This window comes from Fulmarus glacialis, unplaced genomic scaffold (assembly GCF_000690835.1).
Source record: "Fulmarus glacialis isolate BGI_N327 unplaced genomic scaffold, ASM69083v1 scaffold16720, whole genome shotgun sequence".
Classification (NCBI taxonomy): domain Eukaryota; kingdom Metazoa; phylum Chordata; class Aves; order Procellariiformes; family Procellariidae; genus Fulmarus; species Fulmarus glacialis.
This window is the reverse complement of record NW_009189864.1, coordinates 19,076-45,607: the sequence shown is the minus strand read 5'-3', so window position 1 is coordinate 45,607 and position 26,532 is coordinate 19,076. Positions and strand designations below refer to the sequence as shown.

General features: G+C 34.7%; 1 protein-coding gene across 1 annotated transcript in view; it reads right to left on the bottom strand.

Moving 5' to 3' along the window:
- Positions 1 to 407: 407 nt before the first annotated feature.
- Positions 408 to 26,532, bottom strand: part of WDR11 (WD repeat domain 11) — a gene marked incomplete at its 5' end in the record, with an annotated part of 44,152 nt that continues 18,027 nt past the window's right edge. The window contains 19 exons of the mRNA XM_009583743.1: positions 408 to 565; positions 1,614 to 1,693; positions 2,545 to 2,690; positions 3,680 to 3,777; positions 4,666 to 4,831; positions 6,155 to 6,250; positions 6,520 to 6,691; positions 7,469 to 7,534; positions 8,766 to 8,828; positions 9,615 to 9,723; positions 12,004 to 12,175; positions 13,900 to 14,014; positions 14,509 to 14,615; positions 15,455 to 15,602; positions 16,001 to 16,125; positions 16,452 to 16,560; positions 18,063 to 18,138; positions 20,349 to 20,455; positions 25,728 to 25,812. Of these exons, the coding sequence (XP_009582038.1) occupies positions 408 to 565; positions 1,614 to 1,693; positions 2,545 to 2,690; positions 3,680 to 3,777; positions 4,666 to 4,831; positions 6,155 to 6,250; positions 6,520 to 6,691; positions 7,469 to 7,534; positions 8,766 to 8,828; positions 9,615 to 9,723; positions 12,004 to 12,175; positions 13,900 to 14,014; positions 14,509 to 14,615; positions 15,455 to 15,602; positions 16,001 to 16,125; positions 16,452 to 16,560; positions 18,063 to 18,138; positions 20,349 to 20,455; positions 25,728 to 25,812 (2,198 nt within the window). The remainder of the gene's footprint in view (positions 566 to 1,613; positions 1,694 to 2,544; positions 2,691 to 3,679; positions 3,778 to 4,665; positions 4,832 to 6,154; positions 6,251 to 6,519; positions 6,692 to 7,468; positions 7,535 to 8,765; positions 8,829 to 9,614; positions 9,724 to 12,003; positions 12,176 to 13,899; positions 14,015 to 14,508; positions 14,616 to 15,454; positions 15,603 to 16,000; positions 16,126 to 16,451; positions 16,561 to 18,062; positions 18,139 to 20,348; positions 20,456 to 25,727; positions 25,813 to 26,532) is intronic.

The following is a 26,532-nucleotide window of genomic DNA, read 5'->3' as shown; positions in this document are numbered from 1 at the left end:
TTTATTCTTTAAATATATTTATATTTTTATAGTACAGATTGAATCATTTATACATATAAATACAACAGCAGTGAAGAACTATAAAGATTTGATTTTTAGAAGTAAATGGAGTAGACTTTTACACAGGTGTAGAACTCTTGCAGCACATTTTTAAATTTGATTTCTGCTGCAGTTGAAAAAGTTGGAAATATTCCTCTATAATTTTTTGATATGCTTCTTTCGCCTCTTGTGAAGTGAAGACAATTTTAACATAAACACAAAACAGTTCTTAATCTTGCCTCCACGCACATTTAACAGTATTTGCTCAAATCACACATATCAGCTATTACAGTTATTCAAGAGCAAAATGTATTTTCACACAGTGGAATCTCAGTCTGATAGACAACCCAAATCTCCTCATAAAGTTCTTACTCTTGTGTCACTTCCTCTTCAGGCTGTTTGAGCTCCATCAGTAATTCTTTACCAGTTTCCCCTGCTTTTGAGGCAAAGAGAATAGCTCCCTGCTTAAAGCCCAGGAGCTTCAAGCTTCTGGCATAATCTGCATATACAGCATGGATCAATTTATGTAAATGAAGCATTAAGGAAAACACGAGTGAATAGCAAAATGAAAAAAACTCAGAATCTTTTTTTCTTTCTCCTCATTCCTTAGCTCTCCCAACCTGAAAATGCTAAACATTGCTGCCAATTGTGCTAATCCAATATTTTTCAGCACTAATAAAGACAAAAAAGTTGTTTTAAATTCTACTATTGAATGCATACTAGCATTTATCAGGCAACATGCAGAGTGCTATAAACTAAACCAGATACATTTCAGATACGCATAAATATGTACCATAATACCATGTCGTTACTTGGAAAAGAAATTAAGAAATTGCAAGGTCATACTACAAGATTTGTTCATTGTCATTTGTTCATGACTTATTAGTGGCTTTTTTTATTTACAAGCTGACATCAGTGATGACTCCATAAAACACAATCAGGTATTATTTACATATGCATTATTATTTATTGCATCTAATACAAAAGTTAGAGCAACTGTTCAGAGTTTCCAGAACACCAGGCTAGATGTGCAGACTGTACCAAGCAATACTTTAGATACCTTTTAAAATACTTACTACATTTTCAGCTCATCTGATTTTGAACTTTAATTTTCTTTGTTTTCCCTGTCTCAAAACTGACTCCTTCATAAAGGACTTCAATCGCTAAAGCTGTTATATAGAGGGGTTCAATGCACGATTTTTTTTTCCTGAGATACAGTGTTTAAAAGATAACTGAACTACTAATTTCACTACCCAGTCTGCAGTAATAATTTCCAAGTTCTGCAAATAACATTTTATCATCTGTTCTTTCCTCTCCTATGTTTATTTTTTTCACTTTTAGTTTGTTTTCCAGTTCCACTGGCCTCACAGAGCATCAGGAGGAGGTAATGTTATGGATTTATGCAAATGACTCCTTTTCACTTTTTTCCTCATACTTCCTTCAAACTACACAACCTGGAAAATAAAAATAGGAACTCCTATTCCTGTGCAGACTAGTTCATCTAACATTGGCTCATGCACACTCACTGTGAGTGAGTACACAGATGCAAAAACAGGATTTCAGAAAAAGGATATTTGTATCATTATTAACTTCAAATGCCCCATATTTCAGACAAGCTTCAACAAACAAAGCCGCTCTATCGAAGTACCTCATACTGTTAAACAGGGAAAAAAAAAAAAAAAAAAAGAGAAGAATTTGTTAAGACAGGAAAACAGAAAAGTATTCCAGGACATTGCAGCAAAACACTTACACACAGGCTTTCTAAAATTTTGTACCTAGGTCTGGAGTGGCAAATCTCTTCTGCACTGAGGGCTGAACAAGGCTTCCGAACATCGCCAAGGTTAAACAGTATCATGGTTTAGCAGCCACTATGGCACATATTCACACTCTCATATCACACACTGCTCTCAGTTTCCAGTGTTGCTCTACCTTGCTCTCTGTGCCTTCATGCTTTGTAGGCCTAGAGCGTTCACTTCATCATGACAGCGCTGAGTGCTTTCCTCATGGCAGTGAATGCTGCTGCCCTGCTCCCAGGCAGCATGTAGGAACACGTCATACTGTTCCCACATACTGCCTCGTGCTCCTCTTGCACCGTTAGTCTGGCACTGCCCTCTCCCCAAGCTTCCTACATCCCCCCTTCCTCCTTGCACTCAAGGAACTGACATTTGATGCAAAATTTTTGAAAGATCAAGGCTCAACTTACTCAGAAATCATAGCTACTATAAATTGTTACTGCTTGGTCAATGGGTGCTAGCAATCTTAAAGCCTGCAGTAAATTTAAATGCCAGTATATTTCTTGAAATTGCAACAAAAACATCAGTTCCAGCACACAGAAATGACGCACTACTGAGGTTAAAGTTAATTAAAGAAAAACATGCTAAAATAGAAACAAATGTCAGAAATCAAACTGCAGACCTCCTCCCTCCCCCTTGTCTTCTGAGTCACAAATGCTTAAATAACAATTTTGGAAAAGACAAAATACAGATTGTGCTGTTTCAGCTTTACCTGTGCAACATCTCTGCAACTTTTGTAAAGCATCCAAGTGACAAGAGGACAAGAATGGCTTTGGACTTCTGGTTGACTTGTGGAGAGCAAAGGTGATCTACCCAACGCTTTAACACATCAGCACATTCCTCTGAGTTCAAACGAACCTTTAAGAGATGGGAAAGCAAGTTATGGATTCTCAGCTGCTAACTAAAGAGAGCATTCTGCTTCTGCTTCATTTTTTTTGATGAGAAACTTTGGGCAGAAGTAAAAGCATCTGAAATTACCAATTTTTTTATAAAAAGTACACTAATCCCTTGAACAAACACAATATAAAGAAAAAGAAGTAATACATAGATATAAAAAACCTCCACTCTGGTCACTCCACATTTACATGTGATTAACATTATTTTTACCACAAGTCTTTACTAAAACCTCAAGTATCAAGAAGTCAGAAATCTTTATCCTTTGCTGAAAACTCAAGGATAAAACATCTTTATTTTTCTGAAGAGTGGGATTCATCCGTTTAAAAAATCCGAGTATATTTCCATACTTTCTGCAGGAAACATAACAGTAACTTTACTTGGAGACACTGAAAGATCATCCTTACTATCTACTGTCCATTATAATACGGAGAATTAATGCTGTGTCTAGGTACTTATACTGTAACGTCTGCATTACCAAAACAGAAGTCGGTGCAAATTTATGTGGTTGGTGCTAACTTTAAAATCAGCACACAAGCTACATGGAGCTTAGCACAAAGTCACTTAATTGCCTAATTTCTTATCCACTTCCAGGTGTGGTTTTTTTGTAGTTTATTATGAACTCTGTACTGCTGCAGCTATATGCAACTTCACACATCACGGCTCAAAAACTAGACAATTGAGTATTCTAACCACTTCCAGGCCCCAATCCCGTCATTTGGACGACAAGGACAGATCTTTGTAGTGAAAAGGCTGAAGAATCACCTGTCAACACTGATTGAATGGACTGGCTTGTTATAGCTTAACACATGGAAAGAACTGATGATGATATTTCAAATTGATGTTTCATTTTTTTAACTTTGGAGAACTTTAGCACCCTCATCAGCCTTCATACCTACATATACTAAGTAGGCCATTTACGTTAGCAAACCGAAAATTGAGAAATTTCCTACCTTTGCAAGCCATGCTGCACGATTCCATTCGCCGTAAGTTTGCAAGTAGCGACAGGCATCAGCAGCCTTATTGATCAGACACAGTAACTGTACACCCTCTGGAAAATAAAAAGTTATGGGAAAAAACAGTTGCTATGTAAGTGTGAGCAGATCATTCATCCCCAGAAAAAGGATCTCTCTCATATCCTTCTTAGCATATGAAGATGTTGAAAAACCCTGATTTCTACCACCTGACTCTCCATATAACCTGGGTGTCAGTTATCATAACTTTTTCCTGGGCTACAGAGCTCAGAAGGACCTCACAAAGCTCTCATTTAACTTTGTCCTAAATACAAATGACAAGGAGTTTGCTGGACTTCTCATCATAAAGAGATAATGATCTTTCTAAGTCAACTAAACAGATTTCATAAATAATCCTTTATTTTAATTTAATGTTGTCCATAGTGTAATTATTAACAGTGACGTGTTAATTGTCCACAGAGTAGAAAGTATTTTTTCCAGGCAAGTACAGACATTTGTACTTTCTCTGCAAGTCTTTGAATATTTCAGTCAATCATCATATTGTGAACATCTCTTGCATTAAGCAAAATTAACCTGTACATGTAAGAAAGCGCACTTTTTGAAACAAGTTCTGAACTGGAAAGGAAACTAAGTCCATATTTCAACTTCAGTAGTAAGAAACCATTTTAAAATTAATTCTTTAATTAGGCAAGTGGAAAATATGTAGCTTCATGTGCTTAGCCTCTTTTAGTGCAAACAATTGCTAAGAGAAGTACTCCAGAAATGCATTTTCCAATGAAAATTAATTAAAACAAGTTGAGCTTTAGAATTCATTTTTGTGTTAACTACTGTAGATAGTGCATACTATAACATATGCAACATATAAGATCTATTACAATTTTCTGCTCTCCCATCTCCATCAGCAGCCTTAATAAGATCAGAATTACTAGATTATTAGCAAACGTAAAATTAAAGTCACATTTTACCTGAGAGCTTTCCATTGGCTATCATGTTGGTTGCTACCAGTTTAATGGTACTTTGAGATGGACCTGAAGAGGTGACAGTCGTGACCAAGCAAGCTTTAAGTGAATCGCAGTAATAATGTGCATTCTCTGAACTTGTTTCTAACAATAGTTGTACTGCTCTGTCAGTCTGGCAAGAGAAAAAAAATACAAATTTGACCACAACATATTTACTTTTAAACAAAAGTCTTTATATTTTTACCCTTTTTAGACATGGAACAAGTAATAATGAAAGTTATTCTAAAACAGACTACAAAAAATATCTACCAGCATAGTAATAATTAAGGTTCTATTTCAGTAAATTATCCTTAGTAAGGATAGCGTTTAAGCATCCATCATGAATATAATGTTTAATCACAGCCTAAAATTTCTAGAAGCCAAAGAAAAGTTTAATTCAGAACATTTATTTCCTTGTTTTGCACAGTTATAAAAGGAAGAGAAGCATTTAAAATAAGCAGAGAAGACATAAAATTGTAAAGATGCAGAAATTGGTCAGGATCTCAAGGACTGATATTTTAAAACAAACATAGAATTCATCCATTTAAAATGTTAGCTACCGCTGAGCACCTAACCAGTGAGGCTCATTACACTGGCTGCAGACACCTGTCTCTGAATCAGATTAATTACTGCAGGCATGTCATCTCTGCCTGTTATTAAAATGAGATGCCTAACTTTTAGACAGGTCAATTCGGTGAGGTCAGTCAATCTGATAGCTTAGATAATTACAGAAATATGAAAAGCCACATCAAATACATTTTAAAATATGGTGAGTCAATAAACCGGTATTTTTAAACTTATATAAACTGGCATTTTAAACAGACTGTCTACGGACTAAATACTTCTCGCATCTTTTACTGGTAACATTTGTTGACATGCTCAAATGCACAGTGGCATAGAAATCATTTAAGTTCGAGCTAGTAACACCAAAGCTATTTTTAGAAATGGATGCAGCACAACTGCGTTAGTGGGGAACAGCTTATGATATATATACTGTACAAATGCAACAATATTCTTATCAGGGTGTCAGTGAGCAGCTCTGTACAGTGTTTCACTGCTCAGTACAGATCTGCCAAAAGCTTAGACATGCCTTTTGTTGCCTAAAACGAGAGTACTAAGTGCAGACTGAGTTATTCCAAAGATGATGTTTTTAAGTTCTTTCTGGGAAACTCAAAATGTAATTTTTCTTTTCTAGTCACCATATGGAAAGAAAGATTTTTATAGGGTTCCCAGAAAAATTATACATTCTGAAGCAAGAAATACCAAACATTACCATATACCATGTCATTACACTGAGTCTGCAGTGTAATAACATATTAAGACAGCAAAAACTATTCACTAGGTGAATAAAAGTATGAAACAACACATATGAGTTAGACAAACCTTTAATTGAATAGGATAAGTACATAAAGTGGACAAGGAAGAAGAACAAAAAATTAAAATATTACCCACAAACCTGGCCCAAGAGAAGAAGCTGATCAGCACATTTCCTGGTATGATCATAGGTTGATCTCTTCACCTCCTGGAGATTTACCCTTTCAAGTTGGAATTTCTGCATGAAGAACGAAAAATATTGTAAACATAAGACAACCATGAGAAATGAGAAATAAGCATTTAAAAAAATATGGAAGTATTTTGGGAGTTCCAAAAATCTCCCTATTTTTAAATAATAGGGAGTCATTTAATCCAGAGTTGTAAGTTAATAGTAAAAGTGAAATATGTATGGTGAAAAGCTCTAAGACAATAATAAGGTTACAGTGCTGAGCTTTTAATGTTCTGATCACATTCTTACTAAATGTATTTTTGAACTCCTTGAAATACCTGGAAGTAATAATTTTCACACAGTATGTCATAGCATATATCCAATGGATTAACCAGCTGTTCTCGAAGGATAGCTGTGTCTGTTGGTTTTGCAGGCTTCTCCTGGGATAAGCTGTGCAAATAGTGGGCAGCAATAGTCCAGAAATGCAGTTCAGATTCATCCCCATACAGTCTGAGAAGATACCAATCAGGATGTGAAATACATTTGTATTTTTTCATATGTCACACAAAAATATTACACATTTAAAATATCCTTTTACAAAGACCATGCATTATTGTGGGCACCACAAGTACTTTGCATTATCAATGGGACAAACTACAAGAAAAGATTAAGGAACGACATTCAGCAAGCTAGAAAAGCAAGAGGTTGGCCAGAGGACTGTTACAATAGCAATTAAACTCAGTGAGGGTTCAGCATATAAATATGTGGAAATTGATATTTTATTATTATTTTACACTTAATCACCAATATCCTCTTTCAACTACAAGAAAGTTACTAAGTTTGAAAAACATCTCTGAATATAGACAGACTAAAATTAGCTACAGTTTAGGTAGAACAACACCACAGAACAAATACATGTGAAATAAAAAACAGGCCTTCCCCTGTTTGCATATCATCTATTGTGTGTTGTGAAGTTCTGAATTACATTTTTGGGCATTGTACAACTAAATGCAATATAGTTAGCAGAACTGCATTTATGAAAGTACCAGCAAGCCTGAAGGAAGTTCTCTACATCCAGCAAGCAAATACAACTAACAGTTTCAGTAAGGTATCATTTCCATTCTCAGTCCTGAGAACACTCTAATACGTGGGTAACAAAGTCTTTAGGAATTGCACTGAGTTAAAGGAGAATTAGTTGCATACTTAAACTTCAGCACATTCACATGCAGTAATAGGATCACGATTTTATCAGGAAACATTTGACATGGTTATCTGAATCTCTACTACCTGGCAACTAGGAGACATCTTTGCAAGAGAGTAAAATCCGGATCAAGCAAAAGTTTCTTTATGTCACTGCAAAAAGAGAAAGCCATAAATAATCTGTAAAATGCTGTGCAAGTTTTTTTGTTTGGTTGGTTTTGAACACAAATAGGTTATATCACCTACAAATTGGGAAAAAAAAATCAAACCAAAAAATACACAATTTCTTTTCTGAACTGAAAAAATGCATCTATCAAAACAATTACATACATAATTTGAAATATAATTGATCTCAAGGCGCAAGTCACTCTACCAGTTTAAATACACATAGAGAATCAGTCAGGAACCCCTTATTCTTGTAATAAAGGGAACAACCACAAGGGTGTATACAAAAGCTATAGATTAGTCTGCAGTGGTTGTACAAACTACAAGATCAATTTAATTACAAATAATTTTGCAACTATGCAGTGCCATAGCATAAGGGATCCACATGCATGAATTTAGGTTTTCTACATATGTTTCAGACTGGATAAAAATATGCTAAGTTATCTCTTCCATCCTACTAAGTGAAAGGATGAAAGGAAAAGGGAAAAACTTCTGTCTACTAGCTTCAAATATTATTTTCATAGTTTAAATCGAATGCCAAAATCTGTTCTCTGTGTAAGCAGAGCAATGTGCAATGTGCCTACCTTCGACAAAAAATTTTTAGAGTTGTTTGTCTTTTCTTCCTCAGAGCTTAAATATCTTAACAAACATTGGAGTATTTAAGTAGCAGTGTCCAATACAGTCTGGACCAACATCAAAGAACTATACATCACCAAGAAGTATTGCCTAAAAAATTACAAATGCTCACTGGTCTATTACACATTATATGCTAACCCTAATCGGTATCTTTAAAGCTTTTGTTGTCAGCCACTACTATGATAAGTCAATGTTAAAAATTCACTACTGACTTCCATCACACTTTATATATTCAGAACAGTACATTTTGAATGTTGAGTCAGTATTTAACAAACTACTTTGAGATAATCTGCTTATTTAAAAAAAAAATTTTTGAGATTGTATTATGGTTTATTTTTATTTAGAAAAAATAGAAATAAAAAGTTAGAATCTTCAATAAAATGTATAAAGCACCACCTTTAGGAGTTACATAAAAAAAAATTAACTGTGTTTAAAATAAATCTGTCATTACTCAAGCTTATCTTTAGAGAGGCAAAAAACATTCTTTCTTCATTAAGTTGTGAATTGCCACAAATGTCTTTTTTCTTTTTTTGCCTTCTCTGAATTCACTAGCTTACTCAAACATTAATAGAAAAATTCTTACTTGGACAATGAATTCAACTGCTCTTGAAGAAGGTTTTTAATATTTTCATTCTCTGGATAATCACTGGATAAAAAAAAAGAAGAAAAAAAAAAAGGCAAAATGTTTCCTATATTACCAAAATAACAGAATTATCTGAAATGGAAGAGTATTACTGGTGGTTGAAAAACACAAGAACATATGTGGAAACAATCTTTCATATTCTTATGGTAAGCGATTCATGCAAGATTCTTTGTCTAGTTACTAGTTCCAAAACAGTAATGAAAGATTGTTTTGCCTTCTCTCAACCTCAGAGTCAGTGCCACCAATCTTTCTTTTCCTTATTTATTTTCTTTATTTATCAACCTTGAAATTAATGAAAATGACAATGCCTAGCCCATTATTATGTGACCACCAACGGTACACAAACACAATAAAGGATAAAGAAAGGTGCTCCTACTATGATGTGAAGTATGGCTCACTAAAAATAAAGACATGCCTGTTAGACTATCAGTTAGAATATCACTTTCAATTACACTTTGGGAACCAACTCTTGACTATTTGTCCTCTGAAGTAATATAACCTGTAAATATAACCTGTAAATGACATCAAAGTATAGCCAGTATCTTGAAGTAGACAGCAGTTTTCAATAGCCAAGGGCTACTAAAGTCAAAAGAAACAAAATACTTGACCTTAAAGCCTTTTCTGTTTATTACTTTTAGTAATAAATAGTAAAGCTATTATCTTTTCGATTGTCCCAAAGAGTGAGGAAACTCATATGTCAAACAGTTATTTGCACAGAAAGACTAATAAAAGATGTAGAATTTAAAAAAAAAAAAAAAAAAAGATATATAGATATATATTTCTCCTTACATGTTTGTAATATCTAGAGAATATTTCTCATTCCACGGCTGATGCAACAAGAATGCTTTTAAAGCTAATGAAGCCCTTGGAACAAGCAGATAGGGACACCATGCAGGTTCTAAAACAAAAGGAAAAGATTCATTGTTGAGTGGCTAATGTACAGTAACATTGTGTTCGGTAACCATAAAATGTACCACCTTGTTTGCAAGCACCAGAAGAAAATCATAAATCACAGGCTTTTCATATACACAGCATGGGTTACTAGACATAAAAGCTTATCTTTACACTCAAGCAGAAGCATTTCCTAGAAGGTACAGAGTTATCAACCATGCTCAAATGAGAATTTCGGGACATTCATTCTGAATTTAGCCATAGACTCCTGGAATACATTATACTGGCATTAAGTAGAGCTGTACATGATGATTATTGCTACTACAAGGACATGCTGGAAAATAAGTACAGCTATACCAAAATGTACCATAATGCATGTTCTAGTTTTACTTTGCAATCGTAGTTTCTACAGTGTAATACAAGGATTAACACCCATCAACCCGAAAGGATGTTGTGAAGTTTAATACATGTCTATATTAGCAAAGAAATAAGATGAAAATTACAGTACTATCTGTTATCATACAAATTTGGAAGTCAGTAAGTCTGTATTCAGTACAAGGTTTGGATGACATGCAGTAAATGCTACCCAGTGACTCAGGAGTAAAACAAGTACCAACCAGCTACGTTATTAAATATTCAGCAATTCCCTGTACTTCATATGCACTGAATGATGTAGGAATCTTGTAAATGTGATTTTGTAATTACAAGATTATCACAGTGTAGAGGCAGAAGGACAGCTAAATCACAGGCAACCTTAACCCTGGCATATCACAATTTCAGCGTGCTTGGTTTTAGAACATTTATTTTTATAGCTTAATATTACAGAACATTCATTTGATAGTAAAAATAGCTGCGATAAATTATGTGTTTCCTCAAACATCCCACACATCTCCCCACATTACAGTTTTGTTTATTACATATTAGTCAGAATTCACATGTTTTAAGAAAAGCAGATGAGTAAAGGCAGGATTGACCAAAAAGACCAAAACAAAAGCAGTTATCTGGAACACCAGTCATGAAAAATAGAAAAATGCAGCTTATTTAACTATTTAAATATTTAAATTCCCTTCTTAAACATATAGCAAAAAAAGTCAAATGGCACTAATATTGCTATTTTAGAGTTCAGTGGGAAAATCTACTTTGAAAAGCAATGACTCAGTCTACAAACTGCCTTTGATATCTGGAAATATCAGAAAAGACATTTTGACACATTAACAAATGTTTCAAAATTATGTAATGAATAGCAGTGATGTAGGTAGGTACTGATACCCAACTGATGTACCGATGCTTTTTAGGTCAACTTGCTAGACATCTGTACAAAAAGCTCTTCCTTTGTTAATTTATAATCCAATTAAGATATTAAAAACTATAGTTTATTTACTGGAAATATCAGAAAAGACATTTTGACACATTAACAAATGTTTCAAAATTATGTAATGAATAGCAGTGATGTAGGTAGGTACTGATACCCAACTGATGTACCGATGCTTTTTAGGTCAACTTGCTAGACATCTGTACAAAAAGCTCTTCCTTTGTTAATTTATAATCCAATTAAGATATTAAAAACTATAGTTTATTTAGGAGATTGTCCTGGTTTCAGCTGGGATAGAGTTAAATTTCTTCCTAGTGCTGTGTTTTGGATTTAGTATGAGAAGAATGTTGATAACACACTGACGTTTTCAGTTGTTGCTAAGTACCCTCCTAGTCAAGGACAGCTCCCATGCTCTGCCAGGTGCACAAGATGGGAGGGAACATAGCCAGGACAGCTGGCCCAGCTGGCCAACGGGGTATTCCATACTATGTGACGTCATGCTGAGTATATGAATGGTAGGCGTGATCCAGGAAGTAGCGATCACTACTTGGTTATCTGTCAGCGCGGGTGGTGAGCAATTGCATTGTGCATCACTCATTTTGTATCTTCTATCATTATTATTATTATTTTCCCTTTTCTGTTCTATTAAACTGTCTTTATCTCAACCCACGAGTTCTTCCCACCCCTCCCCTTCCAATTCTCCCCCCGTCCCCCGGGGGGGGGGAGTGAGCGAGCGGCTGCGTGGTATTTGACTGTCTGCCAGATTAAACCACAACAGAGATTAAACTTGTACGAAAACAACATCCATATGGCCTAAGCCTAAAAAATTTATCTGCATCTATGAAAACCACTATAGGGACACCTAATCCTCTACATATGACAATTCTCTGTTCTAACAGAAGTGTTGAACATTTTTATGGCCCACTTTCAAAAAGGAATATCTAGCAGCCAATAGTAAAAAAGAAATCAACATACCTATTAAGTCCTGTTCATCCATTCTAAAACACGATGGTTTCATGGACAAGTCTAGAACTCTAATGCACCCATCATCTGATGCCAAGACCACTTTGTCTGATGTGCACCAGTCCACATCCAGAATTCGGAAATTAACGTTTCTTCCACTTCTTAAACTGCTCACCATTTGTACCTTGAAAAGTTAAGTTATTTTTCATTTTTAGTAGGCTCTCCATCACACAGTGTTAAGACTCTGTCACATGCCCAAGAGGCATACCACAAAATTTGCAATAAAAGGTGAAGTTAGTCATAAATCATTTTAATGATGGTCTCTTCTGGAGAGTAGAGAATTTAGAAACCTTAAAGTACGGCACATGGTTGCCCTGAAACAATACTTTTTCCCAACTGAGAGCTGAGAAAACATCCTTTTGAGCACAGCTGTACAGCTGCCTTTTTGTTATCTTTTCTGACATAAAATTTCCGCGGTAAACTGGTGGAAATTTACACCCCTTCTTTAATTCCAATCCCTGATGTAGCATATGTGCATCAAGGCGGAAGTGAGGTTCCTATTAACTCTTGCTCTTCATAAACATGTACTTTCTTGATAAATACTGAACTTGTCTAGAAATACATTTAAACATACTATTAACATAACATTATGGGAATAGGATGATATCGTCCACAAACAAAACACAGATACACAAAACCTTCTGAACTGCACTTTTAACCACAGGTCAGTAGTTAGACATTTTGTAACCCTTCTGTAGCATCACAGAACATTACAATTGTTAATATAAGGAAATATTAACAAAGCCTCCACTGCAATCAACATCCTGCTGTCTCCTTTCACTTGTTCTAGAGCAAAACATGGAGTTAGATGTAAGGTACAACAGCTCTAGAGCATGATTACCCCTAGCACTGAGAGAATTAGAGAAAAATGTGAAAATATCAAATAACTGGTTGTAGGCAAAGGTGAAGTTCTAAGGAGAGAATTATATGAATAATAGGACTGAGACTATAAAAGATATTCAGAAGGATTTTCAGCTGAAAATGTGAATTAATTTTAAATGCTTTCATGTTTCCTTGTCCCAGAAAAAGAGAGGGAACAGCTACAGGAGGAGTATCCCATGGCATCAAAACTATTCAAATGTTCTTCAAGGAGAGACTCATGGGATAATATTCTACTCTGCCTACACAATTCACAGTTGTTGGTCATATTTGCTGTCCAACTCCTAATATCAGTGGAGAGTTTCATATTGCTCAAATTAAGTGTCTGATTTCGGACCTGGTGCTCACTACAAAGTGAACAGAAAAAAATTAAAATTCCCGTTTCATACCCTCATAACTTAACTTACTCTGGGGGGCTAAGTTAAAACAGTACAATTATCTTTCCTTCCCCGTTGTACTATAATCCCCTGAAAGACCTATGAAGCAAACCCCAGAAGATTTCTGAACATTACTACAGAACTTTTGAATAAGATGAGAAGCTAGACAACGTTAATTAACAAGTGTCTAGCTTTCTGGTATTCCCTCACAAATTAAATCCATGCACTGAAGAATACATACTCTTGATTATGCACAAAAGTTAAGAAACCTGTAGTAGAAATACTCTCTTGTCCACAGACTAAATTCTAAGATTGAAGACTCCCCCTTAAATTTTCAATGTCTGCCTCAAAACATTACAAGAGAATGACAAAGAGTATCTCAGAGACATTGTCAGCTTTAGGAGTGAAAGGCACTTTTCATTGATGACACTTAAAAATGCTTTATAGGAATTAAAAGTCTTCTGAGAAAAGCCATACAACTTTATTATACAACTGTCAGCAAGAAATCATGACTAATGCCTGACTCATCCTGATTTGCAGACGTAATACGTGCATTTTGCAAAGAAGCACATATCAAACAACAGACGCTTACCTCTTTTGAATCCCAAATTTCTGCTCCATCGTTGTACATTGCAAGAAGTTTTTGATTTCCTTTCCCTGGGGCAAAACGTATCTTTTTCACCCAGCTTCGGTGTGTAGGAATCCCCCTAAGAAAAGAAAAGCACAAGATTAGTATCAATCATTCTATACCTAATATTATGGGTAATTAAATCTTTTCTATGAACATTGCAGATCATATCGTACAAACTGAGAAGGAGAACTATACATATATATACACACAAACATATATACACCCACAAATGGCTATCCAAATTATCATGAAAACTAAAAAGATTAAATGCTTGAAATAAATACCACAATACTCAAAGTTTTATCAGAAGCCACTGCAGATTTCACATAAGAAAGATATCTAGCTGTTTTAAAAACTTTGATAAAATGTTACTCCATTTGAAAACACAAAAGGTGAAATGTAGAGAATTGTAACATAGTAGGCAATTTCTGAAATTTTATTTCAAAATACTTGCATTTTTCCCCTCAAACACCACAGATGACCTGCTACAGCGAAGAACAAAAATGAAGGGGGAAAAACCATTTTAACAGTCATTATGTCATGTTTATCAGATTTAATTTGCATTCATACCTGGATACTCTAGCTTTCAAATCCCAGAAGTTTAAGTTTCCATCAACGTCTCCAAGAACCAGGATATCCCCTTTCCAAGCAATACATGTAATGCTACCCATACTTCCCTGGAAATATTAAAGAAGCAGAATAAAAGCTTGTGATTAATGAGTCAAACATAGGGACAAACATTTCAACATTTTTTTAAAATATTATATGACACGACAGTCCAAATTCCACTCAGTTAAACCAGAAACAATTCTATTGAATATAAGCATTTATCAAGTCAGTCATATTTGCTTCAATATGCTTCAACAGACGTTTCCTTGTAAGAAAATTTGGGTTTAAAGCAATTGAAATTACTTCTGTCTCTTGTTGCAAGCACACACCGACATGACAGACCTCATTAAACACAATACTAGCACATACTGAAGTAGGAAACAAAAATAAAAGAATTCCTATTTGTAAGTTCAATTTATCAAACCCTTCAAGAGCAACTCAAAAGAAGAAAGATTGTTCTTCAGAGTAACTGGAAAAAAAACAAACTTAAAACTCACAAGAGAGTGCTCTGGCACACTCAAGTCCTCCTTATGATGTAAGATAAAATCCATTAACAGCACATAAACATGTTTCAATAACACGCTCTTTGTTATTCAAGCTTTTTGTATGTTTTACTAAAATTCTTAAAAATATGTCATGTCATTTATTCAGAAAGCAAGTCAGGGCCTATGAAGATTCTAACTTGTAAAAAAAAAAACCTTTTATTTCAACATTGTTTTCAGTAGAAAAACTGTAAGAATGTGAGAAGATAATTGCTACCGTTTTTGAAGTTGGAACTTTTATTTCATATTTCAAACTACTGCATTAACGACCACTTGCCACTACAATGCGTATCCCTGATTTTTTTTCTGGCAATCACAGCTAAGAAAAAAATTAAAGCATTAGTGATATAAAAGTTGGAACTCACATCCGGAGGAATTCTTGCACTGTCTTTTACTGAGTTTCCTTCTACTGTGAGATGATAAACCTGCCCATCGGCACCCGTGAACACAAAGTGCTCTCTGGCAGAAATATTCTGGCTCAGCTCCGATTTACTTTCGGCTTCCTGTAACAAGCTTTAAAGAGAACACAATGAGACACAAGTATTTCTTTCTTGAAATTAGAATTGCAAGGCAAAATAATAACTAAGGCACAGAAGCAGCACAAAAATGCATGTTTCCTTCAAAACAATTTACCAGAAGCAACAGTTGACTGATCTATACACTTGCAGCAATGTGCAGGGGGCAAGTAAGAGTTTTACTTCAAGAACCAGGCAACTAATGGACTGCTACAAACACATCCGAGAGCATTCAGCAGCAAACTTTGACATCTAAAAGCTAAAGGGAGGTCCATAAAGTTGTTTGCCTGGTATGAACTCAAGAATCAGTCCCAAAATATTCTCTTCTGTAGAACAATGGTACTCAGTGGAAAAACAACTGATGCAGAGTAGCATCAAAATCAGAATCAGAAATACCTGATAACAGAAGATTCTACGCTGCTAACTTCAGTATCTGATGCAACCGTCTGTCGGGCCATGGCCTCACGGGCTGCTAACTGCTTCTTCCTCAGGCTTTTTAAGTTATGAGAAGGTGACCACTCCTGTGAAAAATTGTCCAGGAAAAATGGAAAAGACAAATGTTTACTTCCTGAATTTACTGGGGATTTTTCTGTTAATATTAATGATTTCAATGAAGATTGCTTTCTATGATACCTCCCCCCACTACCCAACGAGCAGACCAGGTTTTTCCACCAGTACCTCCTTTTTTCTTGCCTCTATTTGATGACAGATGAAAACAGAACAGTGAAAGTGCTTATCTGTACGCTACAGATAGAGTAACATATTGCTACAAAATTGTTCGTATATTTTTATACTATCTCAACATATTACATTTAATAAACAGTAAGTAACAGATTTTATTCCTTACCAAAGCGGTCGCTGTAGGGAAGTTTTTAGACATTTCTCTGAGCAGAGTGCATGTTCTGACATCCCAGATCTCCAGTGGTTTGTCTTTAAATACTACAGCTAGATACTGCCTAAAACAAATGAGAATTTACTACAAAAAAAGTAATCATTCCATTTTAATTTCAGCATTTTACTTCACACACATTGTTCATATCAGCACTCTGGAAGCCCTCAAAAACTAAGAGGAAGCAGAGTAAATTGATTTGGCTCGAGTCCTGCTCTGAAGCTTGTGATTTCCTTGAGTTACTGATGTGCAAAAGAGTGACTGAAAAAGAGTCCTCCTTCAAAGCTAAAAGAATTAGAAATTTCTGTCAGGTGGTACTGACCAATTACTGTAAAGGAGACAAGGGAAGTAATTCACAGAAAGCAGCATCATCTCTAATTTAGACATATTCAGCCCGAGTTGATGACTGCACAAGATACCAGAAAGACATACCAAGACTGTAGGTTGGACAGATTTTTTTCTCTACTCCAGACGCATGCCACTTCCCTAATCCAGTGGTAAATGAACACAAAATCCTCTTACACTAAACCACTTGTCAGTCATATCTTCGGACCTTTCATCTGTGGAGCCTCACGAGTAAAACACCTTCAGTCTACCACTTTTCACATGTAATTTGAAAATACAGAGAGGCTCTGCAGCTGTATGTACTCTTCTCAACTGCATTAATCTCTATTCAAATGAACTGTCCTTTCTTGTTCTCACTTAACATTCTAGTCTCTTCATCTAAGCCCATGGCTGTTCTTAATTTTTAATGTATTAATAAGACCATTATATGGTTAACTTTTCCAAATTCTCTGGAACACATACATACTTCCGAAAATATTCCTATGCAAGCTAGAGAACACTAATTTTTTTCCTCCACTGTAAAGAAAAAAACTTCTAAAATTTAGAGACAATGCCTTATTAAATTCAACACTACTTTAATTTCATTTACACAGGAAAGTAATTGCACAGAGTACTACCGTTACTATTTTTGATACTATAAAGACCAGGGCCTCCTGTCACAGGCCTGATCTCAAAATAAGCAGATTTGGTAACAATGATGGTAAACAATGTGGTCGTTTGTCAGCTGACTTCTCAAATAGCTATACCTCACATCTGGTTTTCCAGTAGACAATTATTATAAAGGTGTGAAATACATACTTAGAAAAATTAATAAACACGTGAAAAATCATCCCACCTTTAATGCCAATCTTCTAGATTTAAGTAAGGCTTAAGTTATAGAAAAGGGAATTAACTCATAACATAATCCAAGTTGACAAAAATTGTTCAGCACTTTTATTCTTCCTAATATTATCAAAGTGCCCGTTCAGTGAACACAATTCTTAAAAGAACTAAAATATCTTGCAATATGATTGGATCCTGAAGAGACAAAGTCAACCACAGAAACATTCACAGCTTTTGCACTTTGAACTAATATTCTAAAGTATTGTTCTCTTGATGCTGTTGCACATTTTTCTATACCCTCTGGCGTGTTTTTTCCTGGAATTTCTATTATTTCTATTAAGTCATGAGGATCTTCATGCGGTACAGTAAAATTTATAAACTTCACAAGGCTAATCTACTTACTTCAAATGAGATACCTTTATCATTTCAATAGCTGGCTCGTCATTGCCTCGCTCCCCACGAAATGCGATGCTCCTGCCTGGAACACAAAATTGACATGGGGGAGAACAGAAATAGTTACTGAACTAAATACAAATACAGAAATAGTTTATAAACTATTCTGTTTGTAAACAGAAATAGTTTACAAACTAAGCTAGCATATCTCCAAGTAACCTCCCTATCTCACATTAAACTTGTCGTTGTTGAAGTTTTACTGTGTTTCAAAGGACTAAATATAATGTAAACTCTACTGTCTAATACAATACCTGACTTGCTTCCACAGCACAACTACTGAAATTGATGCATCATCAGCATTACATAAATATAGAGAGAGAGTTCAAAAAGTTACTATCTTCCACTCAAAGCCAATGAGATATACTCTCTATTCCCCAAGGAGGAAATCCATGAGTAGATTTCAAGTTTTGTAAGAGAAATTAACTCTGCCATAAACTAAGTCTGAAAGTATTTCCATGGTGAAGTAACTCATTCTACACTTAGCAGTGTAGAATTTCTTTATTTCCAGCTAAAAGAATAAACCCAAAGAATTTATAATCTCATCCCCAACAAAATTTTCACACACCTGTACAAAGTGTTGCAGAATTAAGTGTGTTATATATATCACTAAAATAAATAATCATCTATAAACACCAGGGTATCACAGCACCTCCTATGCAAGTTTTATTCTCCTTAGCTTTCAAGGAAAATTCAAGTTTTCAAATTTTAGCCACTCTTGTGGCTGCTTATGGCTAAATTACTTATCTTATGCCAATTATGTGAATAAATCTAGTTATCAAGAATGGTAGGTAGAGCTCTCATGTCAAAGGCCAGGCTACAGGAAACCTTCCACCTCTATTTTCTTCATTAGTGATCAAACTCCCCAGGAACTTTCTTCCTTACTGTTGTTCAGAAATGTAAATGAGAATTTTGTAAAAGTGTTCATGAAGTAAATACAAATCAGTACAGCTTTCCTAGAACTAAAATAGAAAGTTGGGCTAATTAGTGATGGAAGACCCAACGATCAAGCAGTTAAGTAGCTATGCCTTTCTTAAAAGTTTTAAAAGAGGAAAAGTAACATTTTTTAAGCAAAACATATGCTAAGGTGTCAGGTATTCACATTTACTTGGAACTTGGTTGCCTGCAGAAATACTGAGCCTTTTATCACTTATATTTATAAACGTTTCAATACTGATTTACAAGCTGAGTGAAAAATCAAAATCCCATTTTACATGAAATGAATTTTACAAAGTACGTATCTTTTCTGTTTTGATTTTAAACCAATGAACAAAAGACATTATCAGGAAAAAAATTACAATATTGTTACTTTAAAAGAATAGCTCTTTGTGCAGCACCCTCTAAATACAAAAATTGAGTCTTTTCCATAAGCTTAAAAAAAAATTTTAAAATCACTTCATGCTACATAAAGCAACTCAGAATTAGCCATGCATTACAAGATTCAGGCTCTTCAATTAGAAATTAAATGGCTCCAGGTTTTCCCATTCAAAAATAATTTAAAATTATTGAAGCGCTTCCCATTTTGGGCTGTCTAATCTTCCAAATTATACCTCCTAGTGTTGTGCAAATATTGAACTCAGTCACAAATATATTTGTCATCTGTTATAAGGCCGGAGTAGTTGAAAAATACACATAAGCTGACTGTTAGTTTTGCTATCAACTGTATCTTTTAAAAAGTTTTTTATTTTTTAACCCTTCCAATACTTTATAGAAGTATCCAATTTCATTATTAAAATATCTATTCTATGTTCATACACACACTCAAATTGCGGCCACGTGTCTGGCCTACCTTGAAAAATTACCTGTTGCTGATACAAACAACAATAAATGGTTCAACACTACTTCAGGTGCACATGAAACAATGGGTGTAGACTGTGACAAAACACATTTGGAAATATATGCTTTTTGTGAACAAAATACACCACTAATACCCATGCTGTGTGAATGCTTCTAAACCTCCTGCGGACACATATTCATTCTCTTAATAAGTCCAAGCCACAGACATCTTTGCAAAGGTGTTGTTTCAAGTCCGTCTTAGAGCATCATATGGAACGCACTACGTGGCTTCACAAGGACAGAAGAGCAGAATCAGTTAAAACTCTTCTTTATTATTTTATTTTGTTGTGAAAACAGAAGGGGGTGGGGGGGAAGTAGTAAGAACTTCTGTTTGTCACTCCGCAGCAAATCTGTTCAGCAAATCTGTTAGCCTCTTGTATGGATTTCTCAGGAAATACTAACCTGTTGGTAGGTCCACCAGCTGCAGCTCATTCCTTACTAGCCCCAGATTGTTAGGTGTTGATGTGGCAAAGGAAATAAACCCAGTCAAGCTTATCCACTCAATTCCCCTGTCATCAGAAGATAGTACATGGAGCATATCAGCCAAAATATTCAAATGGCTAGAAAATAGCCTGGACTGAAGTACAATAATTTTTTTCATGCATATTCTTCAATTTGAGAACAGCACAGAAATAATTTTCTACATCTTATGGAAACACTATATTTAAGCATAAAAAGAAGCTACACATTTACAACTATGATGTAAATATAAAATTACCAAATTAAATTAAAGAGGAGCTTTTTTCAGACTACACTGGTTTTTATTTGGTTAAACCAAAAATTTCAGTTAGAAACACTCGTAACTTTTGCAAAAATCCCTCACAGATACTCCCACTAGAGTGGACTAAAATCACTGCTCTCATTAAATCAGCGATTTACCAGATGGGAGGAACTATCAAGTAACTCAAATTTGCCAGCACACAGAAAAAGAAAAATATTCATATGGATAGCAGGGTGATGAGGCGTGATTCTTTCAGTCCAGAGAGAGGAGAAACAAATATGATAGAATAAGAGAGGCCCTGTAGAGATTTCAACGGCTATCACAAAAGAACTGAAAACCTGATTTTTTTTTTTTTTTTCCTCTTTTAGATCATGCCAAGGCAGCCACAAACCAAATTACCTTGAAGTCTTGCAAGGATGTAAAGTTACACTGTGTATATTTTAACACATATTGTCAGCACGTACCGATTCTAAGCAAATTCTTGAGATATACTACAGGCCACAAAAGGATAGAAAGCGGCACTAGGTGGTAGTGTTCCAAAACGAGACAGTCCTCCCGTCCCCATTTCCCACACACACTTTGTGCCAGCATAAATAGTTGAGTGCTTTATCCGTGAAATAAATCAAGGCACTGATCTAAAAGAAAATTGAGACTGTTCTAATACATACATATGCCCAACTTCATTTTAACACAGATAAAAGGATTTAAGTTTTCCTCAAATCCTTCAAACACATATTACTTAAGAACTATTTCCAGGACAACTAAGTCTTCTGTTACACCAATTGTAAAATCACGGTCTGTTTTGCAAGGATATATGTAAAATATGAGAAAGAGAAATATCAGTATTTATGATTTACTGTCAGTAAATCCAACTCACTTTGTATTAAGTGGAAGTCCCCTAATTGGGTGAAAGCAAAAAGCACTCCCATAATATTTTGCACATACAAGTTACAGCCATATTTAGCTATTTTTTTAGTTCAAGCTTTAAAAAAATGGGAAGCTTTATTCCTAAGTCCTCAAGTAAAGTTAAAAATTTAGGACCCAGTCCTTTTCCCACTAGGACCTATGAAAGTCCAACCAATAATTTCAAATCAAAATGAGTAGTATTCAATTATTAATGGAAACATTACAGGAATGATTGAATAGAAATCTACAATTGCAATAACATGTGACATTGCAAGTCTCCAAAGGGTCGTAAATACAGGGAGCTTTCTGAAATGGAAGAAATATGAATTCTGACACCTTTCTAATTTTTATCTATTATTCTACTATGTTTTTTGGAAAAAGCACAGAATACTCATAATGCATTGTTATTGCCAGTAGTTATTCACCATTCTCGTTCAAAGCCCTGAGGCATTTTCTATACTTCCTTCACAGCTCAGATTTAACAAAGTTCTTTCGCTTTGCTGCCAGCTGGCTATCTGTCAATACCAATAAAAATCTACAGAAGCCCAAGACACTCATAATCAAAAGGAAACCTTAGCTTAGCTTACTGCTTGCACCTGAAACAGTATAATTTTTGTTATTGTCATACATGTAAATTGAGAATCTGAAGACAGTGGTTCAAGTTTTAATGAAGGGAACAAGTAATGCCTTCCCTATTGAAGTATTTCCATTTGCAAAATTTCCTAATAAAAGACATTTTTGTCTACTAGAATTAAGGGTTACATTCAGCTGTAAACAATTCTCAGACTAGATCCACTCTTTTAAAATATGAAATTCAGAGATTCTATACATTCAACTTGTCTCAGTTACTTCAAGGGTAAGATTCAGTCGTTTTGATTAATGTTTCCAATGCAAACAAATTACAGAGTGTACTGAAGCGGATAAAAACACAAATGACTTTTCTAGTTGGGAATGGATTGTTGTGACTTTATGACAAGGCAGCTGCCACTCAAATTAATTATAAGAATTATAAAAAAAGGAGAAAGGTAAAATTGGAAATAAACCGTATCTTAAAGAAAACTGTATTAGAATCTCAATCATATTATCAGAAAATACCCTCAGCCTCAAATTTTATTATTTAAAAAGAATTTTCCTTGTACTTCAAAAGTATTTCTATGGTCTACATGTCCAAAAGTGAACGCCAGCAATGCAACCAGTTTTTCCTTTTTAAGAAGAGGAAGGTTAAGAAAAAGAAATTACAATTAAGTGCTGAACATGGTACATCCGAGATAATTGTACATCCTGTAATGGAAACTTCAGAATTCACTTCTGAATACACAGGATTTCATTGCAACACTGCTTACACTTGTCAGGCAATGCATATTTACTAATGCACGGAAATAATATCTAGCACACCAACATCTATATGACAGAAGTGGTAGGTATTTTTCATTCATCTTTCTCTACGTGAGGAAAGTTTTTTTAAGGATGTGATGAATGTTTTTGCAAAGCAGTCTCCCAAAGGGAATTCAGCTTAAATTCAACCGCTAAAACTTGGATGTAATGCAGTAATTTCCAAGTTTTGCCTACAGGCCATACACACTGTTGTTACAGTCAGTGAGATTTTAATTTTAAAAATTAAAGCTGTTGTAACCTTGAACTTGCTAAACTTCAGGAAAAAAGAATGAGAAGCACTGCTCTAGTCATAGTTATCTATCTATCAGAATAAGCAAAAGTAGCAGGGAGAGGCATTGCAAATGCACCACTTTCGCTGAACTAGAAGCTACATCGCAGGCATTTTATTTACATGTCTCAAATATATTCTCCTCTGCATTGAAGATGTATTATCATCTCCTACCTTACCACAATAGCTTAGATTGCTCCAATTAGAAGACAGAACAGGTATCAGACTTAGTTATTTCATGGTTCTTCTAATTCCTCTTAGTAATAAGAATTAATTGCATTTCTCTGTATACTGAAGGAAGAAAGACTGACCTCCTGCTTACAGCTCCTTTCAGCCAGCACACATGCTATAGTCTCCCTCTGTTTTTTCCCTCACTTATGCTCCTAGCAGTAGCCTGATTGACTTTTCCTCTCTGTGTGCTCGGAAGCATTTCTACAGCTTCTCGCCTCGGACTCCTAATAAAAACCAAATTAAACTCAAAGGAAAAGTATTTACTCACATAATTCTAAACAAATAGTGAAATAGCTAAGTAATAATCACAGACAAAATGAATATTCAAGGTTACTCATGAGTATGAACTATCTTAAATGGAGGACAGAAGAACAATTCACCCTACTACTAATCACAATACAGAACTGCAAATTAAAAACAATTTAAAAAAAAAAAATCAGCATGTGACTATATACGTAGCTTCTAAAAATCACCACTTTAACCTCAAAAAAAATGTCAACTGCTAGACATCTAGACACCTCAGTGGCCATTATTTTAGCACAGTTGATATGTAAAAGTTGCCATTCCAAAGACCTTAGTTTCATTACATTCTCTTCTTAAACCACAAGGCACTGAAAACTCTGCTGGCCTTGAATTACAATTTCAGGGTACTCTCAGTTACATACATAAATAATGGTGTTCCCTGAAGGTATATTTTCAGATAAAACTGAAATAGAGGCATTATCCAATCTACCTGCATTTTAGAGGTAAAGTAAGAATTCCCACTGAAAGAAAAATTGTTGCACTCCATGAATATTTTAAAAAAAAAAACCCCTGTGCCTTATTCTACATTGCTTAAAGCATTCCCTTGAACTTGTAAAAATTATCAGTCACTTAGACCATTAAGAATGGGATTGACGAAATTAAAACAAATACTTAAAAGACTTACCTACATAACTGCTTATGACTAAACAAAATTCACAATCATTTTAATTTTGTTCTAAAAATACCATTTGTGCAAGGACAGTTCCTAGAAAGACAATGTATTCTCAAAGTTTTTAAAAAGTTGCAAAACCTTTGCAAAGTGAAAAACCCAAACTAACAATATACATGAAGCCTAAATAAAAGATAGAGAAATATTTTTTCAAAAGCGTATTTCCTCCTGTGTCCCCATCTTCTTTTTTTTTTTTTCGTTTCTTTAATCTGTTAAATGTTAGTAGTGGTTTTAATTTTGAATTCTATAATCACCTTAATGAGAAGAAAAGCAGTATTCTCTTGTGCTGCGTAACAGAACATAAAATGAAAATAATTTTGTAAGTAGTTAATGGTATGAAACAAAAAACTCAAATGGTTTAAAACACAAAGGGAAATACTATTCTTACAGTGCATACTAATCACACCACAAACGTAAATATACTTATGTGATTTTGGCGGTAGATTCAAAGCAGGTTTACATTCTTAGAGCTATCTATTCTCAATCACCTGTACTTTTCCTACCTTTTTGTAGAACGAACAGTAAAATGAAGACCTTAGCCTGATGAAGGCTTCACGCCACAACTCTGATACAAATTTTCACTACTATTACTACTAAAAATAAATGTTTTACTTTCCATGCTTTATTTTCCATCTGTCTGGAACTATGTATCCAGCAAGCTCCATCTTGAATATCTTTGCCATTAGTTATCCAAAAAGATATGCCACTGTGTACACACAAACACACAGTAACGGCTTTAAAACTTACTCTGTTCCTTACTTAGGATGGATAAATACCGGGTCCTGTATTCGGTCTTTAAAATCTTTTAAAGATAAAATTAAAAATTTTTACTTCAGTTAGGGCTAGAACTGTCTCAATAGCAATTTCAGCTCCAAGGGAGCAGAGGAAATAAACCTTGGCGTATAAACCAGAATGATTTCAAAGGACACAATCTGTGAGTCATGACAGTTTTATAAATAAGACACTGTAATAGTTTCTTGTGCTAAAAAGACTTCTTTTTACTACAATATACTAAAGAAACTGGAAGTAGCTGATAGGCATCCTAGATCAGCAGGCACAGATACAATTCAAATATTTAGTTCAATGTAATTTTCACTTTAATTTTGTCAGTGTGTTACTGCTTATACATAGCAAAGATACCGCTAGGGTAGACTACTCAACAGGCAATTTTCTTGAGCGTCATTAACAATGAAACAAGATACCCACATTGCTGGTACAATGTTAGTTAGATGTTTTAGTATTTGTCTCCCAGCAGAATTATAGTAGGAATTAAAATTAAAATCTTACTTGACTTCACAGGAATGGATGCTTAACTCTTTGTGTAAGAGTCCACTTGTAAGATGAAACACCAGCACGGAGCCATTACTTGTACCTATAAAAAGTGATTTAAAAAAATATATAGACCAGTTTTATTCTTCTCTTCCATACTTTAGTGAAAATGCAGGATTTACAGCTATTTCTCTCTTTTTTTCTTTTTTCTTTTTTTCCCCACCTGTAACTATTATATTTCACAATTTTAGAAAAGGTATTTTGATTTCTAGTGCTTAAATCCCAAATATTAAACCCTCCAAGGTTCTCTGCAGCCAGCGAAATCCATTTGGATCAAGACATTTTCCTGAAACTATTTGTCGAGCCTGCAGAAAATCTGTTCATTCTTCTTGCATTTCCACAACATACCCAGTTGCAGGAGAAAGGAATGCTTCTTTTTGTTTTGATTACTCAAATGAGTAAATGCCGCAAAGAAGAGTATTAACTGTTATCCACTAATAATCCCAGGGGAGAATCATGGGTAGATTTTACTGAATCACTAAAGCAATTTTGCTTTCTCATCCCTGAAATAATGACCTCTTTCAAATTACAAACCAGTAACTTAGTAGCTATTAGCTTCAATCAGATCAAAAACCTTCTGAAACACTGAAAGTTACAATTTTCTATTAAGACACTGGGAAGACTTACTTGTTGTTCTCTTTTTTCTTTATACTCATATCAACTTTATTAAATACAACAATGGATACCTAAAGAGCCATTCAGAATGCTGTAGACCTTGCTGTAAATGCACTTTATACCTACCTATTAGTTTCCTAAACTTTGT